General features: G+C 36.2%; 1 protein-coding gene across 1 annotated transcript; it reads left to right on the top strand.

Annotated features, from left to right (window-relative positions):
- The first annotated feature begins 445 nt into the window (after positions 1-445).
- On the top strand, positions 446-27126 carry LOC121086112 (cytoplasmic dynein 2 heavy chain 1-like). The gene is made up of 12 exons (XM_040589355.1): positions 446-523; positions 2705-2755; positions 4878-4955; positions 6105-6236; positions 8169-8241; positions 10826-10986; positions 15623-15748; positions 19015-19125; positions 20542-20697; positions 22691-22766; positions 24827-25038; positions 26887-27126. The coding sequence occupies exons 1-12, from the start codon at positions 446-448 to the stop codon at positions 27124-27126; spliced, it is 1494 nt and encodes a 497-aa protein (XP_040445289.1).
- Positions 27127-27491: the final 365 nt, after the last annotated feature.

The following is a 27491-nucleotide window of genomic DNA, read 5'->3' on the forward strand; positions in this document are numbered from 1 at the left end:
GGGGTGTCCCCAAGGCCCTTGGCTACCTGAGGGGCTGTCCCTTCCGGAAGGTGTTGGGGCATGGAGGAGGCTGAGCACACTGCAGCCAGCCGTCAGCTGCAGCCTCCCCGTTTGTGAGGGAAAAGGCTGAAGTTCTTGTCTGTACTAAGAAAGAGTGTTTCTCAAAAGGCCAAGCTGCTTTAAAAGGTGCTAGGAGGGATCAATATACGATGATTACCACTCCCCCACACCAGCCTTGCTCTTTGAGGGTAGCGGTGTTTTAATGAGGTGTGGTTTTTTGTGGAAGCTTGTATTTCCCCTTCAGTGGTGGTCGGTGGGTTCTTGCCTGGTTGTGAGGCTGTTAAAAGCTAACTTGGGTTCAGACACGTGGCTGGAAGAGTAAGTGGTGTGTGTGCTGGTTGACAGCCATCTGAACGTGAGCCAGCAGTGTGCCCGGCTGGCCAAAATGCCCAACAGCATCCTGGCCTGTATCAGAAATAGAGTGGCCAGGGTGGAAGTCATCATCCCCCTGTATTTGGTACTGGTGAGGCTGCACCCTGAGTCCTGTGTTCCATTTTGGGCCCTTCGCTATAAGAAAGACATTGAGGGGCTGGAGCACAAAGCTGGTGGGGGGTGGCTGGGGGAACTGGGGGGTTTAGCCTGGAGAGGAGGAGGCTCAGGGGGGACCTTATCGCTCCCTACAACCACCTGAAAGGAGGCTTTCCTTTCAGTGACAAAACAAGAGGAAACAGCCTTAAGTTACACCAGAGGAGATTTAGATTGGATTTTAGGAAAAATCCCGGAAAGGGTTGTCAAACATTGGAACAGGCTGCCCAGGTAGGTGGTGGAATGGCCATCCCTGGAAGTGTTCAAAAAACGCATAGATGTGGTTCTTAGGGACATGGTTTACAAATGGACTTGGCAGTCCTAAGTTAATGGCTGGACTTGATGATCCTAAATCATTCCCAATCTAAATGATTCTATGGTTCCAAACACCACCTCAAGCTGGGGTGGTGCTGGAGTGTTACTTCGAGTCTCTGTAACATCCTAGAGTGGGTGTAGGGTGCAAGGCTGCATAGGGATTTTGCTGTGCAAGGTAGGCTGCTCGATGTTGTGTTTGTATACAAGGCCCTCAAAAGGTGGGCGGTTGTCTCTGGAATCTTTTTGGTGCCTGTAAAAGACCTAAGTGTTCTTTTAGTGGGTTACACCAGAAATAATTATCTCATGTGGATGAATTCTTTCATGTGACCAGCTGTCCCAGCAGCAAAAGGATTTTATTCTGAGTGCTCTGATGTGTGACTGAAGTTATTGCACTGAAGTATTATTTATTCCGGAATGCATGGGCCTGCAAGACTGTCCTTATGTAAAACATTTTCCTTAGGCAGTGATGCAGACAAAATGAGGGTGCTGTGTGCTGCAGCTTTGGAAATGGGAACCTCACCGGTATCATGAGTTTGTGAACAAGACGCTGAACTAGAATTTCAGGATTCCAGGCTCCCCTATGTGCATAAATTAGTCATTTGCATGCTGATAAAATAAGGGTAAACTTGCTTTTATGGCAGGCTTGAGTTCAGTGCTTGAAACTTAGCTAAAGCTATGGGAACAAAGTGATGAAAGTTACTGTCCCATGTTCACCAAATGTAAAAAAGCTAACAGTAAAGGGTCTTGAAAATAAGGTGCACTTGAGAACTGGGACTTTCTCATATTAGAAATTTTCCATTTTTTCTCATGTTTCTCATGTTTTACTACAGCTGCTTTAGGAAATATATATATATATTTTCTCATTAGACAATGTGCCTGCGTAATATTTCAGTCTCTTGAAATGTAAGTATAGCAACTTTTCTTGTAACTAAAACTATACCACTAACAAATCAAAATTTACTGAAAATATTCTTCCATAATGTCCTTGGGAATTAAATGCAAATGAGGGGCTTTCACTATTGTCTTTGGCTCTCATTGCTGAAGCTTTGCAGCATGGCTTTGGGAGTGAGGACCATGTCAGCCCATGTCTTCTGCTCTCCTGCAGTGTTACCAGGAAAAAGACTAAAGCACATGCAATGCTTAGAGGTACAGATGTGTTTGTGTGTGCCTGTACAGTGAAGTATGCTAACAGAGTTTCCTGGGGTGAAACCATTCATAGAGATAAGAATACACAGTTCTCTATTATTTTAGCAGTGAGAATCAAAGTTATGAGTGGACTTTATCCAGGAAATAAAGCTGAGCTTGGGTGGCTACAAAAAGTCCACTTGTAAAATACAGCAATTGTAAAATAGCAATCTATTATATCAGGTATTCCTCCTGTTCTAGTAATTGCACCTGTTGGATACTATAACATGAAACACTATCAACACATGGATTCTGTAGTTACCTGTTCTATGTGGGCTGCTGGTGCCCTATCAGGCAGTACGTGTGTCCTTGCCAGCCACGCACATTACTTCTTGCTGGCTTATAGTTGGGCAATCTGGGTGGGAGCTGTGGGTGCTAAGAAAGGCTAGGGCTTCTGCTTTTGTTTCTTCTTCTTATAAAGCACTGCAGTCATTTAGATTGGATTCAACAAAAGGAATTGTATACTGGTAGTGTTACCTAGAGTTTTAAAAATGTCTTATAACTCTTTCAGAATCTAGGCTTTAATTTGTTCCTGCTTTGCCCACATGCTACTACATATTAGTCTTCATTCTTAAAGATGTCTTGTGACTTATGCAAGTTGTTCATTTATTCCCCTTAGGAATGGGAGACTTTTACAGGGGTGATGATTGGAGATACCATAAGAAAATCAGTAAGTTACGTTTATGTGTGTATTTTGAAATAAGAAACATTTAGATAAATCCTGAAAAGTGAAAGTTTTATTCTTACTATATTGTTTAATTAATTGTATACATACCTTAAAGGAACAAAAACCCTTCTCTTGTAGTAATATAAAAACATTAAATTTTTTTGAGCTTTTTGAATGTACCCACTCATTTTCTAATTTGCATAGCTTTTTGCCTTTCTTGCTTTTTTTTTCTTCCTGTTTCTGTTACCAGGATTACAATTTGTGTTTTCAGTGGTATGTTTGAGGAGGTTTTAAGCCCTCTTCTGCAACTAAAATCAGTGTTTCTGAGTATCTTTCTCTCCTGGTATCATATATGAGTTGTGCTTTTTGTATGGATTGATGGGATTGTCCACACACTTTGCTAACTTTGACATGCTTTTTTCCCCAGCCTCAGAGCTCTACATCTGGAGATGTATTGTTATATTTTCCTAGGTGACAGAGCTAGCTTAAAAAGCTTCAGTTGTATTTTTGACCAATCATGCTCTAGTTTACCAAGTGTCCCTCCATTCTGTTGAATCTGTATGCTTTGAAAATAAACTTCTGGTAAAAAAAGTTAGAGAAAGCTAAGATTTCTGTAGTCTTACCCATTATAGCTCCTCTTTGAACCAAATATTTTGACAAAGGGTTTGAAAGGTGCTTTTAGGAAACACGAGCCTGATCAGGAATCATGAGCTCAGTCTTTGCCTATTCTTTTGCTAATCTCCTCCTTCATTCAGTGTCAGGCTAGCTTATTTCCATCAGGCTTAGCTGCAGTTTTCATCATTCAGAATTACTTTAAACCTTTAGCCTTGTTTAGATATCTATCAAGGTATCTCATACACCCCGTGGTACAAGACAAGGAACAGTGTGAGTACCTTGTTTTTAGAATATCCATGATACCATGTTCACATGCATGCTGCCGGAAGTGGCAAGTCACTTAAAAAAACACAATAATTTTCTTACTTAGGCAGTCGTTTGCTTAAAAGATCCTTAAATTCTCCCTTTCTGTAGCCCTTAGCTGACTCTATGGTGTTTTGCAATTCAGTGTGAATATAGAAGTCCCCTCTTCACCTTTGTGGAGTCTTTGTAATTCAATTAAATGTTAGTGAACTTGGTGATCGTTAAGTATTTTCTTGCTGTAGGCCATTTCAAGCTATGTGAGATCTGAGTGTAGAATGGAATTTAACGCCAGTCCTACCTCTACCTCACCTAACACACAACCATAAATTTTGGAAATATTGTGGACATATGTGATTCAACCCCATTTCTAACTGGAATGTATATTGCAGACCCATCTCAAGTTTATTCCTATTTTTTGGAATTGCTTCCAGGTTTCCTACTTTTGTTCTTTCTCAAACTTCATAACTCATGGCTGAGACATCCTTTCACAAGAAAGCTTTCCTTTTTTCTACTGAACATTTAAGATTACTCTTGAAGTTGTTCAGTGGTTGAGAGATCCAAGTACATTTCCATACAAAGATTATCAGACTGGTTAATGGGTACTGTAAGATTTTTTTTATAAAAATGATACAGTGAATACAGAGATTCTACTGGAGCTTAAGCTATGTTGTTCATCCTTAGAATTTCCTCCATCTCCAGCACTGAAGGAGCAGAAAAATAGAACTGTGGTCAAACTTTACCAGTACAGAGACGTCCAGAAGCAATGTTTTGCCTATGAATTACCACAGATTTGACTTTGGTGTGAAGAACTGTCGTCTTCATGACTACAAATATGTGCAGTGGAGTTACTTTTTGAAGTCAGTTGCTCAAAGTGCATATGCAGATAGCCAGTCATTTGGGTCATTTGTTTTTAATAAAAAAGGAAACTACCTAAGAGTTGAGTATCTTGTACAGATACTCTAAAAGATAAAGTATTCTCAGGCTCAGGTTGTTAAGCAAATGTTAATGTGAACAGTATATCTCAGATTTAAATCATTGGTAGCTTTTGTTATGCCATTTATGAACTTATCAAAAGACCACAGAAAGATTGCTGTTGTGAATGCTATTTTTATTAAGAACATGGGTTTCACAGTCTTATAAGCGACTATAGTGTTTGCAAAACAAAGTTTGCATAACTTATGTGTGTAACGTAACTTGCTTCAATAAGGATTCACAAAGAAGTGTTCGTGACCAGATTCCCTCTTGGATAGAACAGGACCAAGCCTGGGCAGTAGCATCTTTGAAGGTATGCGTCATGTGGCGGGTTGAATTTAACTTAAAAGGCCTTTCGTTTTAGCAAATACTAATTTGGACTTGAATATTCAAATATGTATTTGTCAGATGGAAATATTTTGTTATTTTAAATTGTTTATTCTATCTTTCAGAAACCATGCCTTAATATATACTCACTTAAAAAAAACCCACTTTTTTTTTCTTAATCTTTTTTTTTCCTGAGCCTTTTCATTTCTTCTTCTCTACTCCATCTAACGTGAATTTCTGTGCACGTGAATGAACATGTCATCTTACTGAGATTAGAAAATACTGTAAGCTTGCCCAAGGTACTGCCATTTCTATAGAAAGAAAAATATATAGAGGAAAAATTGCAAAGAATATTTAAATAGTTGCAAGTATCTCCTATGTAATGACTTTTGCAAACTGCTTCGTATTGTATTAAAAACCATAAACTGTTAACTGGGGAACTAGTTTTCTACTTACCAGATTTCCATGCAGATCTTTAAAGGTGTTTCAGAGTTTGTTACTGCTCAGATCAAGTAATTTCAAACTAAAACAAAAATTACTTTGTTTGGTTTACCTTGCAAGAATCAATGTTGAAGCCCTCTGATCCTGAAGGGAACAAAACGAAAATACTAGTCCTTGAAATTCTGTCCTAGGCTCTTCTCCTGCATGTAGCTCAGCAGCAAGAAGGAAGACCTTGACCAGCTTTTGGCAAGGACTTTTGCTGCTGAATCCAGAGTTCATTATTTTTCATTTCTCTTCACCAAGAATCACGAACAATTGCAATAATGGTGTGGCAAGCATGATTGTTAGGAGATTAAACAAACAAACAGAGAGTAACTGGGTGAATCAGTAGCATGTACTGATAGAAAAAGAGCCTGGTTATGATTAAAGGAAAAAAATTAAAAGTGAAGAACCTAGAAGTTTAAAAAAAAAATATAGAGCAAATACAGACTTAGCATTTGCAGGGAATAGGTAAACAAATGGTTACTTTTAATACCTACCACTTTCTTCTTTAACTCTGAGGGTAAAATTGAATTATGTGGTATGCACAAATATTTACAGGTTTAGGGTCACAGTGATATTTGGAAACTAAATAAATTACACAATGTCCAAATGGCTATTCTCTATTGTTAAATATGCACTATTTGTTTCGTAGATTTCTCTCCCAGGTCTGTATCAGACACTTTGCTTTGAAGATGAAGGTCTGTGGCACACTTTTTCTCAGAGCTCTGTGTGTGAACAAGACTTTCCATCTACTATTGTGAAAAGAATTTCCTTGTTTCAGCAGGTAATCTTTTCATATTAAATTCTTTTAAATAATTATGAGTTCAGCATTGAAAACGAGTTTTATATCTGAAGAATATAGGTTTCAGGCCTGGTTGATTTATAAGCAGTGACAGTATCTACATTGTCTTACAGCTTAACTATTTAGTTTAAGGATTTATATTTTTTTTTAATATTTATTTATTTTATATTTTTTCTGTAATGCTTATTTAGTTCTCCCTTATCTGTCTTTTTTGTATTGGTGTATTGGCTGCAACTGAGTATACCCTGTGAGGAAACAAGCTTTTTATTAATATTCACAGATTTAATTTTATGAATAAGTATTAAAATTCTTTCTTGGTTGCTTTGTTACTGCAGAATTTGTCAGCTTGTTGAGCATCATCAGTTTAGTTCATTGTTAAATGTGCAGACTCACACATCTGACTGAAAGCCACAAAATGCGGTAGCAGCCACTGTTTATTAGGATAGTAGTCAGGAAATACTGCTCTTCCTGAAAGCCTGATGATTAAAGAACTCGCCAGAACTATTGGAGAGGGAAGCTCCTTCCTCCACCGAGGGAACCTTCTCCTCTGGAAGAGAAAAAAGTTATTCCTTTTGTGATTATGGAACTTCACTTATGTTCAAATGATGCAGTGATTTTCCATTGACGTCACTTCAGAAAAAATGAAGGCCCGTCCAAAGAAGGGATGGGGTACAAGACAATGTAATTCCATGCCATTTAGCACTTAAGGGCTCTCTATTTGGAGTTTTTGTGGAGGAGGAGAATTTCTAAAATAGCATGCATGGAATTAGGAACAAACTATTTTGGAAAGAAATTTGTCTGAGTCATATTTGATTTGATGAAATGCAGAAGAACAATTCTTAAGTGTGCAATGGGTTGTCAAAAATTCTGCTTTTCTAGGAAAGTAAATCTGGAATGATCAGCATATTATCTAGTTCCTTGTGTAGAAAGTATTAAGAATGTTTCTGTTGATGGAATATACTGAAACTACATGGTTACATTTATGTCACTCATAATTTCATTTCTTTCAAACTGTATGTTAAACTTAAAAATAGTGCAGTAGCACTTAGTGTAATCCCAAGCTTAAAAAGTAGTGCTTTCTTAAAAATTTAATGAAGTTCAATTTTTCCTCCAAAACTAAAACCAGATATTCCAGACTTGGAAACCAGAATGTGGTGATAGGTTCAGTATTGTGGTTTGCAGGTCAGCAAGTAAGGGAGTAGAAGAAGGGGTGGCAATTTTAACAAATCCTTTCTACTGAAATTGAATTAGTTGCCTGCAGTTGCCTGCAGTGAACACTTGCAAGAAGTTAACTGACAAAGAGGTAGCTGGTCGGGGAGCTGCTAATTTAATTTGTATCTGAACTGATTAGCTCTTCATGTTCTGTAGTCTTTTGAAGAACAGTAAAAGCATCTGTAGAAATAGGATTTTTGAAAGTCAGAATGCCTCAGAAAAAGAAGTTAGATGTAAAACTCTAAAGATGTGCTTAAACAAAGGAAATTCTTTCATCACTGATTATTTTGCTGTAGTACTGCACTGAAATCAGAAACATCAGTATTCCAGTTAGGACATTACTGCCTAAATACAGGTATAGAATTTAGATTGCCAGTATAAAACTGTTTGCTTTCTGTCATTCTTGCTACCCATGTAGCTACCTTTTTTCGAAAACATTGTAGAAAATGTTCCAGCTTACAAATAGATATTAGATGTAGATCTATCTTCTGATTCTATTAGTAGGATGAGCTACTTACAAAAGAACAATTACATTAGATTATTTTGGAAGGGAATGATGAGATAGCTTTATATTTTTAGAGAAAATAACTTTGTTTTGAGAAGAAGTTTAAAGAATTCAGCCTTCTTAGAAGAGCGTTGCTTTTTAAATTGTCGCAATATACTTTTGTAAACTCATCTCCCCTGAATATGTTTTATTTTAAGGTACTTGTGGTCCAGGCTGTCCAACCAGACAGGCTACAGAGTGCCTTGGCTCTTTTTGCATGTAAAACCCTAGGTAAGTTAATTTTTTACCAGGTGTTTCTACACAATAATAAGTTTTGTTTTTTGGTTTTATGTTTTCTCTTTTATTTTATAATTCTTATCCCTAAGTTTTAGGGTTTGATCTTATGCTGTGCATGGAAGTGCTTTTAAAATGGTTTGGTTTATGCTGCATAGTGATTTGAAATATAATAAAAGATCTATTACTTTATTTTAATGAATTGTTGAACACTGAAGTGATTAAGAAAGGAGGATAGCTGTTTTTCTAGAAGTTTTACACTGCATCATTTTCCTCAAGACAAAAATTTTCCAAAAAAGATACTTTCATCTAATGTAATTTACCATTTAAAAAAACATTAGGTGTGAGATTTTGTAAATTGAATCTCAAAAGATTGTTTCATATTTGCAGTAATTTTTTGTCAGTCTCTTGGACTGTAATACAATTCTTACTGTCTGTTTAGAAATACACATAATTTAGAGTGTTTCAATACTGTGATTGTCTGCCTGTTCTAGCCTGTCTGTTTTCTCTCTGAGGTCTATTGTATTCAAAGTTTGGGACTTAAAATTCCAAATAATCTTAATATTGCAATATACCACACCAAAGCCTTCTTTAAGCTTTTAACAGTTAATGACAATATGCGTATGGAAGATGAATAGTGAATGATGCGTGCCTTACTGGGGTGGACACTATAGTTTTAAGAGTCACCCCTGCATTACGTAGGGACAAGGCAGAATTTTTTGGTTTTAATGTGGTACAGTGTTGGGACAGAAGTGAGATTAAAAAAGATTAACTACTTACTGTCTTCCAGACCGCACTGTATTATGTAATTGGCTAGGTCTATCTTGATACCAGTTCCTTGGAAGCATTCTACAAGGGAATGTTTTTTTGGTAAATGAAACTACAGCCTCACTGAGGAAGGCAGACACCATTTGTAGGCAAAGTTTCATCCACAGATTTTTTTCGTGCATACCAGTGAGATCTTATTTTGAGATCATGTCATAAATCATGACTAACACGTTCCAACTAATAAAAGGGTTCATGCCTGTATGAATATTTTTTTTCATATTTTTTTCTGCCATGTCTTTTTCAGGGTCCTTGCTCTGAAACTTCTTAAACAGACTGTTTCACTTAGTTCAAAAGGGAACTATTAAGTTTCCAATCTCCTTTGGCTGTTTTCCTGTGAGAAAAAAAGAGTTCCGAAAGAGTTGTAATAGCCTACGAGAAAACCTTCGACTTCTGTTCTATCCAGATATGGCTTTTTCCTTTTTTCATCTTTTACATATATTTTTAAATTTATGGGTGAAGGGAAATTAAAATAATTTCTTTTGAAGATAAAGTTCATAAGAATTTTCTATAAACGTGTTTTGTGGGCACCCGAAGCATGCTTGTTTTTTTATTTTGCATGCTATACTGAAATGCACTATATTAGCAAAAATCATATTGACAATATACTTCCAAATCGTTCCATATTGATCATTGAGTTGTTTTGGGTTTTTTTCATATCTGCTTTAACCTAGTTTTTGAGTCTGGCTACATCAGAAGTAGTATTTAAGGAAGCTTAATTTTAATTACCTACATTTTCATATTCTTAAAAAAAGCAATAAAGATACACAGAAAGAATATCAGTGCAGGCTAAGCAAGTATTTTATTCTCACACACCATTTTCTATAAAGTAGATCAGAGTTCTCATGGTCACATTGCATCTAAGCCAAAATAAAATTGCTTGCCAAAATAATAATAATAAAAATATTTCCTGCTTTCTCTGTTGGCATTGTTAATGGTAATAATACATCTATGGTTATTTTTGCACATTGTTTTTCTATGTACAGATCACCAACTAAAGGAATTTTAACAAGCATTTTGAGTTCAAGTTCCAGCTGCTGTAAATTGGTTTAATTGCATTGTCTTTAGTAGACAAGTTCTGTGAAAAGTTGTTCATTGAGTTGCTGGAAGCTTCATCTGTTTATGAAAAATGTGAAGTTTGCACCCTCTGCCAAACTTTGTATTTATATGTCAGGTCTGTCTGTCTTCCCCTTTGTTTTCCCTTTCCCACTTAGACATTTTCTGAAAAGTTACTTGCTCTCACATATGCTTTTTCTTCTCATGTCCAGATGTCAGTTTAGATAGTTAAGATTTAAGAAATTCTGTCAGAATATAACATGGAGGCAGAAAAGTATGTCAGGAATTCCCACTCTGATTGCATAGTTATTATCTGGAATATGAGTGCTTATTTATTTACCCTGAAAACACTGGACTCCTTTTTTTCAGTTCTCTAAACATAGTCCTGGCTGCATATAGCTTCTCTCATATTCTTATATTCCAGCTCTTCTCTTTTTGTATGTTTTCTTGAAGACTTTACTGTAAAGACTGCAGTTTATATTCACCAAGCTGGAAGGCCAGGTGCCATTTTGATGCTTGTGTCTTTTTCTTAACAATATAGGGTGCCTTCTACCTGCATACTGTAAGAATTTTTTTCTTATAGGACCAGTTTTATGATCTCCATTAAACATAACTTTGACAGCCAGATGATTTCTAAAGTGCTTAATGATGCACTCCATCCTGTGTAATCACTTTATTTCCATGATAAATCTAATTCTAGGAATAAAAGAATTATCTCCATCACCTCTGCATTTGAAACGTCTGTATAAAGAGACTCTGGCAATTGAGCCCATCTTAATAATTATTTCTCCTGGTGCCGATCCTTCTCAAGAGTTGCAAGAACTTGCCAGTGTTGAAAGAAATACTGAGTGCTACCATCAGGTCAGTCTTAGATAAGCATAATGATTAAAAACCACAATGTGTAAAATTTTACAGAAGTAATATCTGTTGTACCTTGGTTTTTAATGAAGTTAGTATGTGAAAGCATGGGTGTCTATGTGTTTGTTGTTCCCACCTATCTTGCCATGAACTTCCGATATCATTGGCAAAATGGGTTGGAGAGACACAACGATCCTCACAGAAGTAGAATCAGCATGAGAGGTATTCCTCCAACTTGGAGAAAGGAAAAATGAGTAGATGGAGGAGAACAAAAGAGACTAAGAATTGTCATACATGCTGAAACATTATCAGTTTTAGTGTGGAGTAATTGAAATATGAACAAAACCCACCAACAACTAGACTGCATAATTTTCTCTGCTTGTAGGACTTGCATATTTCTTTATTCAACAGAAAACATAAAATCAGATGTTCAGTGTTTGTGAACACTTCGGTATTTTGTGAAATTCTGTAAGATAGTTTGAGAAGTTTTACAAGTAAGTGTTAACCAATTAATTGCTGATGGGAGTCCTTGAACAGAACTGTTATATTTCAAGTCTTTTTAAAAAAGTGTTTAAGATCAACCATGCAGGAAGGCTCTCAGATTTCAGGAATAGGCATGCAACAATAAAAATATTTGCCCAGCCAATATAACAATTGTTTTTTGTCATGGTATACAGCTTGTTCCCAGTTTTGCATTTGACACAAAACTGAACTGGGTGAAAATAAGTCACTTTAATCAAGAATTGTAGTGCTAAGAGATCACTTTATATTTTCTATGTCTGTTTCAAAATTAGATCTATGCAGAGGTGTTGAAAACAACTTTTCTTTTTCTAAGAAGGAATTTACTGTAGCTGTTAAATTCATAGAATAACCTAGGTTGGAAGGGACTTCTGGATATCATCTGTCTCAATTCTGTGCTCAGAGCAGGGAGATCCTTCCTCCAAGGGTGGGGATCATCCCACAATATCTCTGGGCAGCTTGTTCCAGTATTTGACAGCTCTCACAGGAGAATGTTTTTCCTAATATCACATCAGTATTTCCCATGTTCCAGCTTGTTTGCATTGACTCATGTCCTATTACCACGTGCCTCTGAAAGAGTCTGGCTCTATCTTCTGTGCAGTCTTCAGTAAGTTAGTTGTAGACAGCAAGAAGGTCTCCTGATTGCTTGGCTAAACAAAACCTGCTAAGCGTGCCCTGATCATGTTGGTGGTCTGCTCTGGAGTTAGTTACTTCAATATGACCGCGTCTGTCTTGTACTGGGGAGCCCAAAGCTGGACACAGTACTCCAGATGTGGTCTCGCAAGTTCCAAAGAGAGGGAAAGGATCACTTCCCTGGACTTGCTGAATGTTTTTACTAATACAGTCCGTTATGGGATTGGCCTTTGTTGCAAGGCCTCGTTGTTGACTCATATCCAACTAGTCCACTAAGGTTTCCTTTTCCCCAAAGCTGCTTCTAGGCAGACCCTAGCTTCTACTATTGCATGGGATAATTCCATTCCAGCTGCAGGACTTTGCATTTACCTTGTTGAACTTCATGAACTGCCAGCCTGTTTCTCCAGATTGTTCAGGTCTGAGTAGTAACCCTGACTTCCAGCGTATGGATTGCTCACCCTTCTTACACCTCTTTGGTGTTATCCATTAGCTTGCTGAGAGTGCACTCAGTCACATTACCCATGTCACTGATGAAGATATTAAACAGTATTTGTCCTGGTACTGATCTCTGAGGGATACTGCTAGTTACTGGCTGCCAGCTGGACTTTGCACCAATGACCATCCTGTGAGCCCAGCAGTCCCGCCATTTTTCTGCATAACTTATTTTACATTTCTCCGGCCCATATGTCTCTGATTCGGTGATAAAGAGGATATGGGAGACTGTCAAAAGCTCTACTAAAGTCAAGGAATACAGTATTCACTGGCATGTCCTTGTCCACAGTGGCAGTCACCTTATCATAGAAAGCAATGAAGTCAATCAGGCATGAGTTGCCATTGGCAAATCTGTATTGGCTACTCTTTACCACCTCTGTGTTCTTCATGTGTTTAAAAATGGCTTCTAAGAGTGCTTGCTCCATAACTTTTGCAGGGACTGAGTGGAGGCTGACTAGCCTGTAATCAACAAGATCTTTCTCCTTGTCCTTCTTGAAGATAGATGTGACATTTTCCTTTTCTATGAGTAAACACCCCACATCAACATAACCTTTTGAAGATGAGAGCAGGGAGTGACGTTAGCTGATCCCCCAGCATTCTTGGATGCATCCCATCTTGTCCTGTGGACTTTTTTATTTCTAAGTGTGTTGAGTGATTCCTAAATCTCTGTCTCTACTGTGGGTATTGCTTCACTCGTGCTTGTAGGTGTATGAGACCTGGGAGGCCTGAGAATAAGCCTTAGCAGTGAAACCTCAGACTGGAAGGGCATTGAGTACCTCAGCCTTTTCCATGTGTTTTGTCATTATATGCCATGCCCCACCAAGCAGTGGGCTTGCAACTGTCCTTGGCTTTCCTTGGCTGACAGGAACCTTATATAATTCAAGAAATGTGAAGTCCTCTCCCTGTGAAAGGAGAAACCCTTGCAATGATGCAGGCCATAGATTGACTGTCTGGGGAGAACCTCTGCTGAAAAGGACTGGAGGGTTTCTGTAGATGACAAACAGCATGAGTCAACCTTGTGCCCTGTCAGCAGAGAAGTCTTTGTGATGACCTAATAACAGCCAATATAATAATTATTATAGGTGATGACCTAATAACAGGTCAATACAAGACCTACAAGAAGGTCATTGAGAAAATGAACCCAGACTCTTTGCAGTCAGGCATGGTGGAAAGAAGCAATGGGTATAAATGGTAACAGGATAAGTTATGACTGGATGTAAGGAGGAACTTTTTCACCATGAGAACAGTCAGATTTCCCAGTGCAGTCTCCATCCTTGGTGGTTCTCAAGAGTCCACTGGACAAAGCCCTCAGCTCATAGTCTGATCTTTCACAGCTGACCCTACTTTGAGCAGGAGATGGGACTAGAGACCTTCCAGGATCCATTCCAACTCAAATTGTTCTATGAAACAAGTGATTTCCTAATATTCCTAATACACAGTACCAGTACGCTTTGTATCTCTCTGTAAAACATTATTTCCTTTGTCATTTCAAACATTCAGGGGAGGGGAGTTATTGCCTAGGTGATCACTGGTTAGCACAGAAATGGAAAATGTCAAGTTTAATGTTGCTTTTAAATAGTCCTTGAAATTGTTCCTTTCCTGGAATGTGCACTGATGTAGTATATTTTTCCTATCAAATTGTGAAGATTTAAATCCTACTGCCAGTTTATCTAGCTGGGAATGTTTCAGAATGCATATTTCCTACTCTGCCACATGGCTTTTTGTGTTTATCTAAAATATCCTTTAAAAGTTGGACTTTTAAAATGTAACATGACATGGTATTTGATTAAGGAGTGCTACTCAAAGCTGAATCATCTGAAAATTGTCCTACTAATGAGAATACTTAGTTGTTATTTTTTCCCTGTACTTTCTCATGTAATTTGAAGAGAACATAGGTCAAATTTTGCTTCATTGTTGAATTATTTCTCATATGGGATAAAGTACTGACCACTAAATTTGTGCAGTGTACTACCATATTGTCTGGTGACTTTCAGTTATCTTCTTTTTGCTGTTTTAAGTAATTTCAAGATGATATGCTCAATTTTATTTAGGCAGATGATATCTTTGTATCATCATATAAAGCTAAGGGCCCAAGTTTCTTTGATTCAGTACAGTTTTAGGATAAAAAAACCAGGATGGATTTCCTCTTGGGGGATAGTTGATGAAGTCATAATAATCACAATATTTTATTTTGCTGTAGCAGTAATGCCAAGACCAGACTTTTCTGGTGGACTCAAACCACTTTCTTTTCAACTTGTTTGGTTCAGGGTTTTTTGTTACATACAGCTTCCAATGAGTTTCTAAGGGAGAACTAAGGTGAATGTACTCTACAGGTAGTCTGTATTGCAGGAATTGTGCCACAGAACAAGTCCTTTATTTTCAGTTTTCACTAATTTGTCTGAAAATCCAGTTTTGGATCTTTGTGGGTTTGGATCCATTTGAAGATCCAAGTTTATTTTAGCAGCAATATGGTACTATAAAAAAAAAAATGAAGAAAAGTCTGTTGGTTAAGCTATTTGTATTTCCCAGTTGGAAAAAGAGCAGCCTTAGTTTTTCACTCATCTTAGTATGAAATTGAGTGTTTCTGTTCAAAGGAAGTACTCCTAACTTGCAGTCAAAATAAACTTTGTTCTCATTTATCTCTTGTTTTTGTTGTATCAGCAGTTCTGCAGTAATACAGTTTAGTGACTGATACTGAAATTACTTTTTGAGTTCTAAGGGAGTACCATCACTGTCACCATGTGATTCACGTTTTTTCCATAAAAAAGACTAGGTAATGTTGTTTCTTAACAGACTGGTTAGGTTGCAAAGAAAAAACTAAGTTTTCCTTAATTTTCCCCCTACTTTAGTAGCCTATCACATTAGAGAAAATTCTGGTTACTTTTAGCACACCTTCTTTTCTACATATATGCTCTAACTTGGAAATAACAATTTTGTATTATACTGTTAAATGAGGTATGATAAGTTTGTGATACAACTGTGTCTGTCATTTCAGATTGCAATGGGCCAAGGCCAAGCTGACCTGGCTATTCAAACTTTAAAAGAATGTGCACACAATGGAGAAAGGCTGTGTTTAAAGAACCTGCATCTTGTTACATCTTGGCTTCCTGTATTGGAAAAGGTGAGGGTGACTAGAGAAGAATGTATTGGAAACCTGAAAAAATTAGCATGCACCATTTCTGAAGCATTTCAGGCTTTTCCATGGTGATGTTTAAAATTCCAGTAATTTAAAAATGAACTTTTGCGGGTTTCTCAGTCATGAATAAGGTGAAATGCTTCATACCTAAGCAGCTCCTTCCTTTGTGTGAGCAGTTTAATTTTCATGAAGTGTAGAGTATTTCTGAAAAATGAGTGAACCAATGTTCCCATTAGGATTTCTGATACTTTATGGGATAGTGCCCATGTTTGCTGAACTCTGCATCTATATATGCTTAAATTTGTTCTTTTTTTGTTTTAGTTCTAGGACTTTCTTTTTAGTAGTTCTTTTTTGATAAGTGTAACTTGTGTCTGAGTCACTAAGAGGTTTTTGCTAATTTGAAATGAAATGTCTGATGTTTTATAGAAATGCACTTACAGCATGTAAAATCGTTAACTTGCTAACTAAATCAAAGTGCCTTTACAGGTATATCACTCTGAAATCCATAAAACAAACAAACTAAAAAATAAAAAAGGTGGGGAATTCCTATAAACAGTTACTACAGTCTTAATTTTCCAGTTTCTAATGATTGAGGGATTGTTCATAAACTATACTCCATGCACATAAGCTTGCAGTCTGTCTTCTGTCTGGTAATGACTATGTGGCATTTAAGTACCTTTAACATTCTGCTAAACCATTTTGAAAAAATGGAGAGGCAAAAGGAGATAACATTGACATGTGTCATCTACTCTGAATGTCGTAACGAACTGTAAAGAAGTGTTTGTAAGCCTCATACCAATTATCAGTTTCCAGATCTTGCAAATATTAAAATGTTGATATGTATCAGAAGTTTCTTATTGTTTCCACAAGAACATAATACTGAATGTGCTAAACTTCTGCTGAGCTTAGTAGAGACTGAAATTTGCTGATGTTTGACTCAGCACATCCCCTTGTCTGTTTAGCCTACCATTAGCCAGTGTGAGGCTATACAGTTCATATGTTTGAACATCCTCTTAAGAGAGACCTGCATAGTTACAACTCAATTCCATCCAGGTATATACATTTAGTTCTCACAGTCTTTCCATTTGAGAAGATGAAATATGCCTTCTGGTCAATGTGAACTTTACCAATAGTAAGATGTGAAGGTATCATCTTTCAGCTGACTGCCCTTAGCTGTATTCTAGCCAAACACGATGTATCAGAGCATGCATGCTGTAGGTGATTGAGCTTGAACCAGCGTGTAAATTCTTTTGTTATTTTTAGTTAAATCTCCAAGGCTGTGGATCATTTTTATGTCTTAGTTTGTCTCCCGTAACATCCTCATAGACAAAATGATGAAATACAGACATGATTGTACCACAGTGAAGTAGATTGAAAACTGGTGTAACTGTATGTCTCAAAGGGGTTTTGTCAGTGGCAAAAAATCCAGCTGGAGGCCCGTCATCAGTGGTGTGCTCTAAGCATTGATACTGTGGCCAACATTGTTTAGCATCTTAATTAATTATGTGAATAATGGGACAGCATGCATCCTCAGCAAGTACAGATGATACAAACCTGGGAGAAATGATTGGTACAACAGATTGGTGTGCTTTCATTCAGAAGGGCTTTGATAGGCTGGAGAAGTAGGCTGACAAGATCCTCATGAAGTTCAGCTAAGGGAATACCAAGTGCTTCCCATAGGAAAGACATAACTCCAGGCAACCAGACAGTCTGGGAGCTAAATAACTGAAAAACAACTTGGCAGAAAAAAACTGGGAGTCCTGGTGGGTAAGAAGCTGAGTATGAGACAGCTGTGCCCTTGCAGCAAAGGTGGCCACCAGCCTCCTGGGCTGCTTTAGGCAGGTCAAGGGAGGTGATCCTTCTCTGGTCAGCCCTGGTAAGACACATCTAGAGTGCTGTGTCTGCTGGGCTACCCAGTACAAGAGAGACAGGGGCATGCTGGAGCCAGTCCAGTAAAGGGCCACAGAGGTGATGAGGGGACTGGAGCATCTGACATAACAAGAGCATGAGAGAACAGGCACTGTTCAGCCAGGGGAAGAGGAGGCTTAGGGGTATCTTATCATTGTGTGTCAGCAGATAGAAAGGTGTAAGGGAGACAGAGCCAGGCTCTTCTCAGTGGTGTCCTGTGACAGGACAAGAGGCCATGGGCAGAAATTCAAATACAGAAAATGCCATTTAAACATAAGACAAAACTTTTTTTACTCTGAGGATGATCAAATGCTGGAACAAGTTGTCCAGAGAGGCTGTAGAGTCTCCATCTTTGGAGATGCTGAAAACCTGACTAGATACAGTTGTGGGCAACCTGCTGTAGCTTTGACCAGAGTTGGACTGGACAGTCTCCAGAGGTTCCTTCCAACCTCTGTGTTCTGTGATCCTAGGTACCAGATACAGCTGTCATTTTGCCTAAAGAGCAGAACAATTAATGGGTTGACAGAATTTTCTTCTTCACTAAAACCACTGAAAAGAAAATTACTATGTTTTAGAGATTATCAAAATGAAAGGTTTGTGAGAAAATCTGTTAAGAGATTTTTGAGCTCTATGTTTCTTCCAAGACACATACACAAAACTGTTGACATCGTTTTCAAGTCAATGTTCAAAGAACTTTTGTATCTTCAGTGGAAAATATGTCTGTTTCAGATGCACATAAAGAACCAGCAATATGTTTTCTTACATTCAGTAATTACATATTTTTTGTGAAGCCTTTATAATTTGATACAGCATATTTTCTTAGAACTCCTTTTTCCTATCTTGATTTTTTTTAGGAATCATGGTACATGAAATGTGCATACAACAAACACTTGAAGAAATTAATATAGGTATACAGTTGAAAGTCATTGAGATCTGACGTTGATATGCAGCCCACATTCCAAGCCTTCATTTTTTTGAGATGTAGCCTTTTCAGGGTTTTTTTCATTGTTGGTTTTTTTTTTTTTTTTTTTTTTACTTAATGTAAAGAACTGCTATATATTTTTCTGTTTTGAATTTAGGATCTGGGGCTGAGGTGCAAATATTTTGACACAGCTAGGGTGAACTTTGAACTTGAGCACAGTGACCATATAGAATGTGTGGAGACAACATGTCTTGAACTATATAGCCTTTTGAATAACCTTACTTGTAAAAAAACTACTGAAGAAATTTTTGACAATCCTAACTTTCTAATTTAGGATATTATAATTTTGTAAATACTGTTCTGTATTTAAAAAAAAACGAACAACCCAAAACTACTTCACTATATGACATGTCTTTAATAGGAACTGAATGCGTTACAGCCTCAACCAAACTTTCGCCTTTGGCTTACTACTGAAGTTCATCCCAAATTTACTCCCATTTTGCTTCAATCAAGTCTGAAAATCACTTATGAGGTAAGATTTGTTTGGATAGCTTTTATTATATGTTTACAATGAATGAACTTGTATGTATAGTAAACTATATGTTTAGATAGAATATTTGGGTAATGATGGATTGTTTACATAACTGGTTTTGCCTTATATTTCAATTAGAAGTAATACAAAAATTGCTATTTATCTTGAAAGATTTTTTGATGACCATTTTTATTTTTATGTGGATATCTACAGAAGCTGTGATTTAAAGGGGAGATTTGTAAAACTTATTTGCAGATTTTTTTCCAGTTACAAGTCTGAACTGAAAATAAATTTACCTGGGGGAAGTGTTTCTTCTGTTTTGTGCTCCAAATTCTTTTATGCCTTAACTCAGCTTTTCTTAAAAGCAAAAACCTACACAGGTACTGGAACATGGATGAAAACCAAGGATTTCCCCTTTCTTGATGAATATCTTCATCTGAATATCACAGAATCACACTTTCTTTCCTTTTACACACACACACCAGCCCCCTGCCTACTCCCCTACCTTTATATTCACTGGGCCCTTTCAACAAAAATGTGTCTTCTCCCATACATCAGAACATACTGTTAAAGGCCTTTACTAGAAATTGAGAGCCTTGCTTTCAAAATGGCTCAGCCTAAGGAATAGGTGTGACCATGCTCTTCCAACTTGTTGAAAAGTGCTCTAACCAATAATATCCATATGCATTAATATTCATTATGGAAATCATGAACAGGAGTGCTACTAACTCTTCCATTGGTTATGGAGCATGAAGATTTTGCCTACAGCTAAACCAAGAAGCTTTGACCTTTTATAGTCCAACGTTGCTAACTTCTGACTTTCAAGAAGCCAAAATTGTTACACTTTTATGTTGACTGCAGCTGTTTTTAAACTTCTGAGGTACCTTCTTGCTTATACTGAGGTTTTCAATGGTACAGAAACTGCAACACTGTGTAGGATTGTCACATTTCTACCACTAGATCAGGGAACTGGCATATTATTGTTCATATATACCATATTTATATGCTAGCTAATAGAGTGCAGTGATGACATAAGGTCAGTTGGCTCTGATCAAAGAAATGATAATTGGTAGTTGAGCTTGTAAAATCAGAAGAAAGGTTCTTGTTCTTGAATACATTGAATTTACTTTTTTGCTTACATATTTTGATATGTTCTTTTACTAAGTTCTTCTTCTGTAGTTAGTCCTGTCAGTTAGTCCTGGTTACAATTTCCTTCAGTATGTTTAAGTTATTTTCAGTATAATATCATTCTGTTGTTAGGCCATTTATTACAAGCAGATTTTTTTTCTCCTTAAATTCTATGAAGTACTGTTTGTCATATCATTAACTTAAAAATTGTAAGTTAGAATTTAAGAAAGCTGTACGTAAAAGTATTGAGTTTTCTGTTTAGAACAGTGTTTTTTCCTTCCAATGCAGGCACCTCCAGGCCTCAAAAAGAATCTCTTGCGAACCTATGAATCCTGGACACCAGAGCAAATTAATAAAAAGGGAAACTTGTCTCGAGCACATTCTCTCTTTTGTTTAGCATGGTTTCACGCTATATGCCAAGAAAGAAGAAATTATATTCCTCAGGTAATAAATTTTTTGCTACCTTTTTTAAAATTTACCCCATTTCTTAGGTTTTATATTTGGAAGTATTTTTCGTCAGGTATGTGTTGGGTCATGTTCAGAGGTGAGAAAATTTGTATACTTCTAGCGCCTGCTTTCATTATTGTCTCTGAATTAATTGCAAAATAAGATCTTGGTGCCCTAAATTCTGTCCCTCTGAAATCTGCTACTGCCTACATGGGATTATGTTGTGATTTGTGTCCTAACTGATACTGATGCAAGAGTGAGGTCCCATGGAAAAGATTCTGTGAATCCAGTTTGTTTGGAACAGGAAAGAATAGTCTGGAAACGTACATGATTGAATGGAAGATATGAGAAAAGAGACATTTTGGTGGGAAGGAGATGACTTTGTCTACTCTTTCTGCACACAAACCCTGTTCAAGGAGAGAAGAACGAGGGAACTCATTTCTTGTGAGGATTATAATGGGTTTCAGAGAATGAGATGTGTTTTTTTCTTAGATAAATTTTTCTTTAAAGCAAACATTTCTTTCTGGCTGCAGATGCTTAAATTAAACAGAGGAAAACCCCAGCCAACAAACTATTCTATGTCTTGTTTATTTTATTCAGACTAGGGGTGAAATTAACCTGTCACCTGAAAGACTTGATCTCATAGAGCCTGGAATGTTTGAGAGTGTTTTGCTAGTTTTGACTTTGTGGTTTATAAGGTTATTTGCCTCTTCCAGTAACAGACTTTGAATATGGTGTTCAAGAAGTAAGCTAGGTGAAAATATTGAAAGTACTTCTTTGTCACATGAACTCTCATTTGGCTTTCTTCAAATTCAATTTCATTTACCACCAGCTTTCCAAGCGACACAAACTAGGATTACTGCTTTCTCCATAATTCCAGTGTGACTGTTTGTCTCCTGTGCATGCTTAGTGATAGTTTATTTTACTTAAGATTACCAGTTTCCAGCATTGCTGGACTGCAGTTTAATCTGAACTAGAAGCTCTTGTATTTGATAATGAATTTCAGGTTGTCTGGGGTCCATGTACAAACCTGTCTAAAAAACATACACTGTTGGGAGACTGCGGCATCTTTCCAGTTTGTGACCTTCAGGGTGACTGGTGATAGTTTGATTGTGATCTTTGAAGCAGCTGCAGTCTTGACCTGAGACTGTATCCATTTCACTGGATATGTGCCTATTATCTGGAACATTTACACGGTTTTCATCATGAATCATATACACCTGTTCCTATGATATGGTGCATATGCCAAGGTACAGCTGTAAGAAGATACAGCAACAGGAGGTACCTTTGAGATCTGAATTTCCTGAGTTCTGTATCATATATCAATATTTATTTATACTTATCCATTTACATGTAAAGTTTTTTGCTAGAATTACGCACACATTACACGTGAATGCTATATAAAGAATAATGCCACCAAGAACAGAAGGGAGGTACAAATTGAGAGTGATTAAAATATGTAAGTGGTGGTCAGCATTTGTGCTGTAATAGTAGCAGTCATTGCTTTTCTTATTATAATTTTTTAAGTCAGTAGAGAAGTGACATGAATTAAGGAATAAGATAATGAAAGTATAATGTAGACTGTGCTTGAAGAATCGTACCTATTTATGAAAATCCAAAGGAAACTGAAATACAAAAAAGCCCTCAGTAATAAAATCTTAATTTAATGCGTGACCTAATCACAGATGTCAGCCAGTTTTAGTTGAAGTGAATACTGTTAGGAAATAATGTAATCTTAAGTTTACATTCCTCATACTGAATGGATTCTAGTTTGTGTAAGCATGTAAATTTATACGTACTGAATGAGCTGAATTTTTTTTTTTAATACTGCCTCGATTGAATGTTTTCAAAGATGCACTTTTGAGGACATAGGTTGTCTCTTCTTTCATTATTAAGTATTTTACAGTATTCAGTAATTACATAATATTTGTATTTTACTTCATCATCATCATGTGACTAATTAAATTCTTTGGATTTCTTTTAATGGTAGGGTTGGACCAAGTTTTATGAATTTTCTTTATCTGATCTCCGTGCTGGTTTTGACATTATTGATAGACTCTTTGAGGGTAAGCCACTTCTTAAGGAATGATTTCTCACCTCTGTAATGTTACCCCTCTGAATGTCTCTCCTTTAAAATTCTTAGAATATTAAAAAATTTCACAGTAATTTTTATAAACTGGTTTCCTTGCCTGATTGTTTTGTTTTGAGTTTGGACTGTGGGGCCATTCTGTTTAAAGGCTGCTTTGAACATTTTGCATTTGAATCTTCATCGGAACATTTTCACAAATATAAACATATGACGAGGTAGGTAGGTAATTACTTCAGTATGGGAAATAGTCTGACCCTCAAACAGCTGCATTTAGGCTTATTAGACTTTTCTGGATGTAGATCCAGACTCTGAAGGATATGGCTGTTTTAGTAAACGAGTAAGGGCTGAACACAGACTCAAAAACTATTCCATGATCAGGTTATTTTTTTTCCTATATTTGCTTATACAGACTGGTATTTTTGTAGGCAGCAACAAGGCATGGTTTGTCAGATAGAAGAGCCTGGGGACTCTCCAATATGTAGCAGGTAGGATGTTACCTTATTTCAGGGCAAAAGAGAGTTTAGATGTATGGATGCAAGCCACCTTGTGCCATCTGACCTTGCAAATGGGACCTGTCCGTTTTACCATTAGTAGAGAACTTGCAGGAAGAGCTTGATCTTTCTACAACACTTGGGTAACAGTGAAGATGCTGCAAGGCTCATCACCAGTAAGCAAAGTTAGAAACACAGGGTGAATCATAATTCCATTTTTGGGAGGTTGGATAAACTCATATTTTCTTTGTGCCAAGAACTGTTCTGCTGAGCTTGAGTCCAGAGTAATAAACAGGAAATGCAGAAGTGCCTGGAAGATGAAGTCTTCTGTACCCCATATTTTGAATAAATGAATTGAAAATTAATTGAATATCAATGAAATCTTCATAACGAAACTCACTGTTAGATAGAGCCTACTTCATTGTTCTGTTAAGTAGTGTAGTCTGTTAATATTAGTTAATATGAAATAGATAATTAAAAAAAAATCTTTGCATTTTATATAATTTCAAAGTAAATTTAGGAACTGATGTTTAGAGATGGTGTATGATCATTGACTTAAATCAGATTTATGGATGATTAATACTTCTGGAATTGCACCTTAGTTATACAGACTTGAAACGTAGTCATGTAAAGAAGTTCAAGCATTAACCATCAATGATAATCATTAATCTAATCATTAACTGTTGCTGTGAAGATAACTCTTCTTTGAAAGCAATGATTGAGGTGTTTGGAAACAATAGTTACCACCAATAAACGCCCCCCCCTTAAAGTAATTACTTCTTCCTTTTTTCAAGGTACTTTAAGAAATACCTTTTTGCTCAAGCTTTACCTGCGCGTGAAAGCTATGGAGTATAAGTAGATCATTGTCCCATGTTGTTATTTTGGAAAACTGTGATAGAAGGGAGGGAAAATAAGTTAATTTGAACTTGTGGGATATAACTAAGCCAGAGTAATCTAATTGCAACATCAGTCTGGCCAGGAAACTAATAGTAACGTCTTAGTTTTATGTGCTACGTTGTGTGATTTATAATGATTTACAGAGTACCTGTCCTGGACCTCTTTGTGTGTGAAAGATACGACATTTCCAGTAATGTTATCTGTTTTGAGCATGACCTCATTTTGGTTCAGTCAATCAGTTTTTTATGAGATCAGATGGTACTTTGACACAAAATAGCGTACAAAATTTTGAACAAGGGAAATTCTTTTTATTTATGACAAAGGAACACAAAATGCTAATAGCATCAGTTCTGAAATGCATATAACCAATTGGTTTATCTCCAATAAAAAGCACTTCAAGACCTAATTAATATTTCTAATAACTCATTTTGAAATACAGTAAGCGTTTGTTTTATCAATGACATGTATTTACAAACCTGTTGAAGTTTCTTCAACTCTTACTATTTGGTACTATAGAAGAAAAACAATTTGAATTTAATTATTTAATGTCTTTATATTTTTCATTGAAGAACTGCAATGACAAGAAGAAATGCTTATGATGCAATGCTATCCATTGATGCAAAACTAATATTAATTAATTAATTTATAGGTTCCAAAGATTTTCAGTGGGAATTTGTGCATGGTTTGTTTGAAAATGCAATTTATGGAGGCCGTGTAGATAATTACTTCGATATGAGGGTTCTTCGGTCCTACTTGGAGCAGCTTTTCAATTCACGAGTCATTGGCAGTTTAAATGCTAGAGGCAAGAAGATGACTAGTTTCCCGTATGCAATCTCTTTACCGAATTCCTGCAGTATTTTGGTAGGTATACATCTTCTATCACCTAATACAGAAAAAACCAAAATAAGGTATTTACAGGGATTATTCTTGAAAGTATTCCCACAAAGAAAACCAGCGTTACAATCCAAAGGATGCCTCCATTTATTTAAGACTTCTTTTGTGTGGAGCACTAGTTTTTAAGTTGCCAGAACTGTTCTGCTAGTCTGTTCAATCAGTCTCCTATTTTATGATATCTGATTGGACTACGGTGCAGAGCAGCATAGTTATGAAGAGCTGAGTAAAAGAAATAGGGTCAATTTAAGGCAAAGACAAATATCATTACCTTTATATATAACTTAATATGTTAACATAATAGCACTTTTGTACAGACTACTAAGCATTCTTATAACTTCCAGATTATATGGGAAAATCTAAATATATCTCCTTATTTGCAAAATATATCAACATTCTGACAGAATCTGCTAACATGCCCTGAAGTGTGTATGACATTTTATTTCGAGATGAATATGCATTCTGATTCTCCTTTAGTATTCCTCTAGTGTAAACAAGAGAGAATTTGACAGTCTAAAGAACTGATTTCTCCCTATCCTTTCACATACAGTTGTTACTATTAAAATTCATTTGCATTTTAATGTAGGCCTCCATGCTAGATCTTCAATATGAGTTGATGTAAATGGAATTATACCAGTTAAAATAAATTGCTGTTGTTTGGCATTCTCTACCTGGATTCTGAGTGTCTAGGTTTGGGGGTGCTTTATTTTTTTACTTTAAATATGACAGTTGTTTTCTATAGTTGTGCTGAGTTAATACCATAAAGAGAGAAGGAATAAACAAATCAAGTTGGTCTCTATTCTTGTAGATAATACGGTCAAATAGATGAACCTTTCTTCTTGCCTGCAATGCATTTAATATATCTCAATTTCCTTTAGTTATATGATTATTTATGTGAGAGTTCGTACTTTTATGTCTTAAATAATTTTCTGCAACTAGTTTTGATTAGTAGAACACTAATAATAAAGCTAAGTTTTTATTACCAAAGTTAATTGGAATAATATCTCTTACTAAATAGTGTTCCCTTGGTGTTTGGTGTAGAAGTCTGCTACTATTGTTATCTCTGAAGTGAGATTCCATGTCAAAGTAAATCTTGCACACCTAGGACATGCTCCTGCAAGCCAAGGACAAAAGGCACATGATACAGTGCAATAGGGAAGAGCCATACTTTCAAATAAATATTTTTGCCTTCAAAGCCACATAAAAGAGACATTCAGCACCATTAGTCTACCTTAGTCTGCAAGGCCTCTTTCTGTTTTGTACAAGAGTGACATCACTAGTGACTATTACACTATAACAACTATTGATGCTATTCTGCATCTCCCGTGATCACACAAACCTATTTTTACCTGAATTATTTCCCTTTCTTTGAGTGGTAATATATTCATAGATTTAAATAGAAGTGAATGCTCTTCATTTTATAAATATGTATTATACTCTATTATTTGAATTCCAAATGTCCGAATCTTTTTTTATATTGTTATATTGATTTTACTTGTAAGTTTTCAACAGAAGTATTGTAAATACTTTTCAGAGTCAGTCAGCATATTTTTCTTTTCAGTTGATAGCATCACTGTAATGAGAATTACTTTTTGCTTTTTTAGAGTGGAAACTCTGTATAAAAGAAGATAGTTTTTTATTAAATAAAATTAAGAAATGTATAAATAAGATTACCAAGATATGTCATGTGTTATATACTTGCTTTAATCTTTGTGTTATGCAGTGCACTTAATGAAATTCTTTTCAGCATACACTGTTAATTTCTTGAGCTGAAAAAAAAGTTCCCTCAATTACGTTTATTCTTTGCTTTTAATGCAGGATTATCGTAATATTATTGAAAGCCTTCCAGAGGATGATAAACCTGACTTTTTTGGCCTGCCTGCTAATATTGCTCGTTCATCACAACGTATAATCAGTTCCCAGGTAAAGTTTCATTTTTCATTGACCTCTGAATCTTTTCTGCATCCAATATATGCTGGAGAACCCAACCACCTGTTCATAGATATGAATTTCCTTAAGAAAGTCAGAGTAAATGGAGGGGGTTTTGGAATATGTTGACTTTTATCTGTAGAATATATTAATATAATAACAGTTGTATTTAGTTACAAGTATATTTGTTTAGGATTTAAATAAACAAAGAATTATTCAGAAAGTTTACAGCAATATAATTCAGTTCATATTGAATAGTATCTATGTATATAAGTAGTATCACTAGTTCTATTTATACTGTTGATCTAACTCCTATTAATGGTATAGTTCTTACAGCTGCTGTTCACTGCAAGTTACGGTTTTAGTTTTGGTCATCAAATTCTAATACAGTAGTTTGACAGCTAGAATATGAGTAACATTTTATGCTTTTCCTGAAGGAGAAATTCTGAAGAAATTCCCCAGTAATCAGAATTCTATCTTTACTATTAAAATGT

The sequence above is a fragment of the Falco naumanni genome, chromosome 4 (assembly GCF_017639655.2).
Source record: "Falco naumanni isolate bFalNau1 chromosome 4, bFalNau1.pat, whole genome shotgun sequence".
In the NCBI taxonomy this organism is placed as follows: Eukaryota; Metazoa; Chordata; class Aves; order Falconiformes; family Falconidae; genus Falco; species Falco naumanni.

What these genes read in the sequence shown, in the direction of transcription:
- LOC121086112 (XM_040589355.1), top strand. Translation starts at nt 446, where the DNA reads ATGCCCAACAGCATCCTGGCCTGTATCAGAAATAGAGTGGCCAGGGTG. An exon ending in GGGCAGTAGCATCTTTGAAG is followed by an intron (nt 4,956 to 6,104) that starts GTATGCGTCATG and finishes TTTGTTTCGTAG; the next exon opens with ATTTCTCTCCCAGGTCTGTA. An exon ending in ATACTGAGTGCTACCATCAG is followed by an intron (nt 10,987 to 15,622) that starts GTCAGTCTTAGA and finishes CTGTCATTTCAG; the next exon opens with ATTGCAATGGGCCAAGGCCA.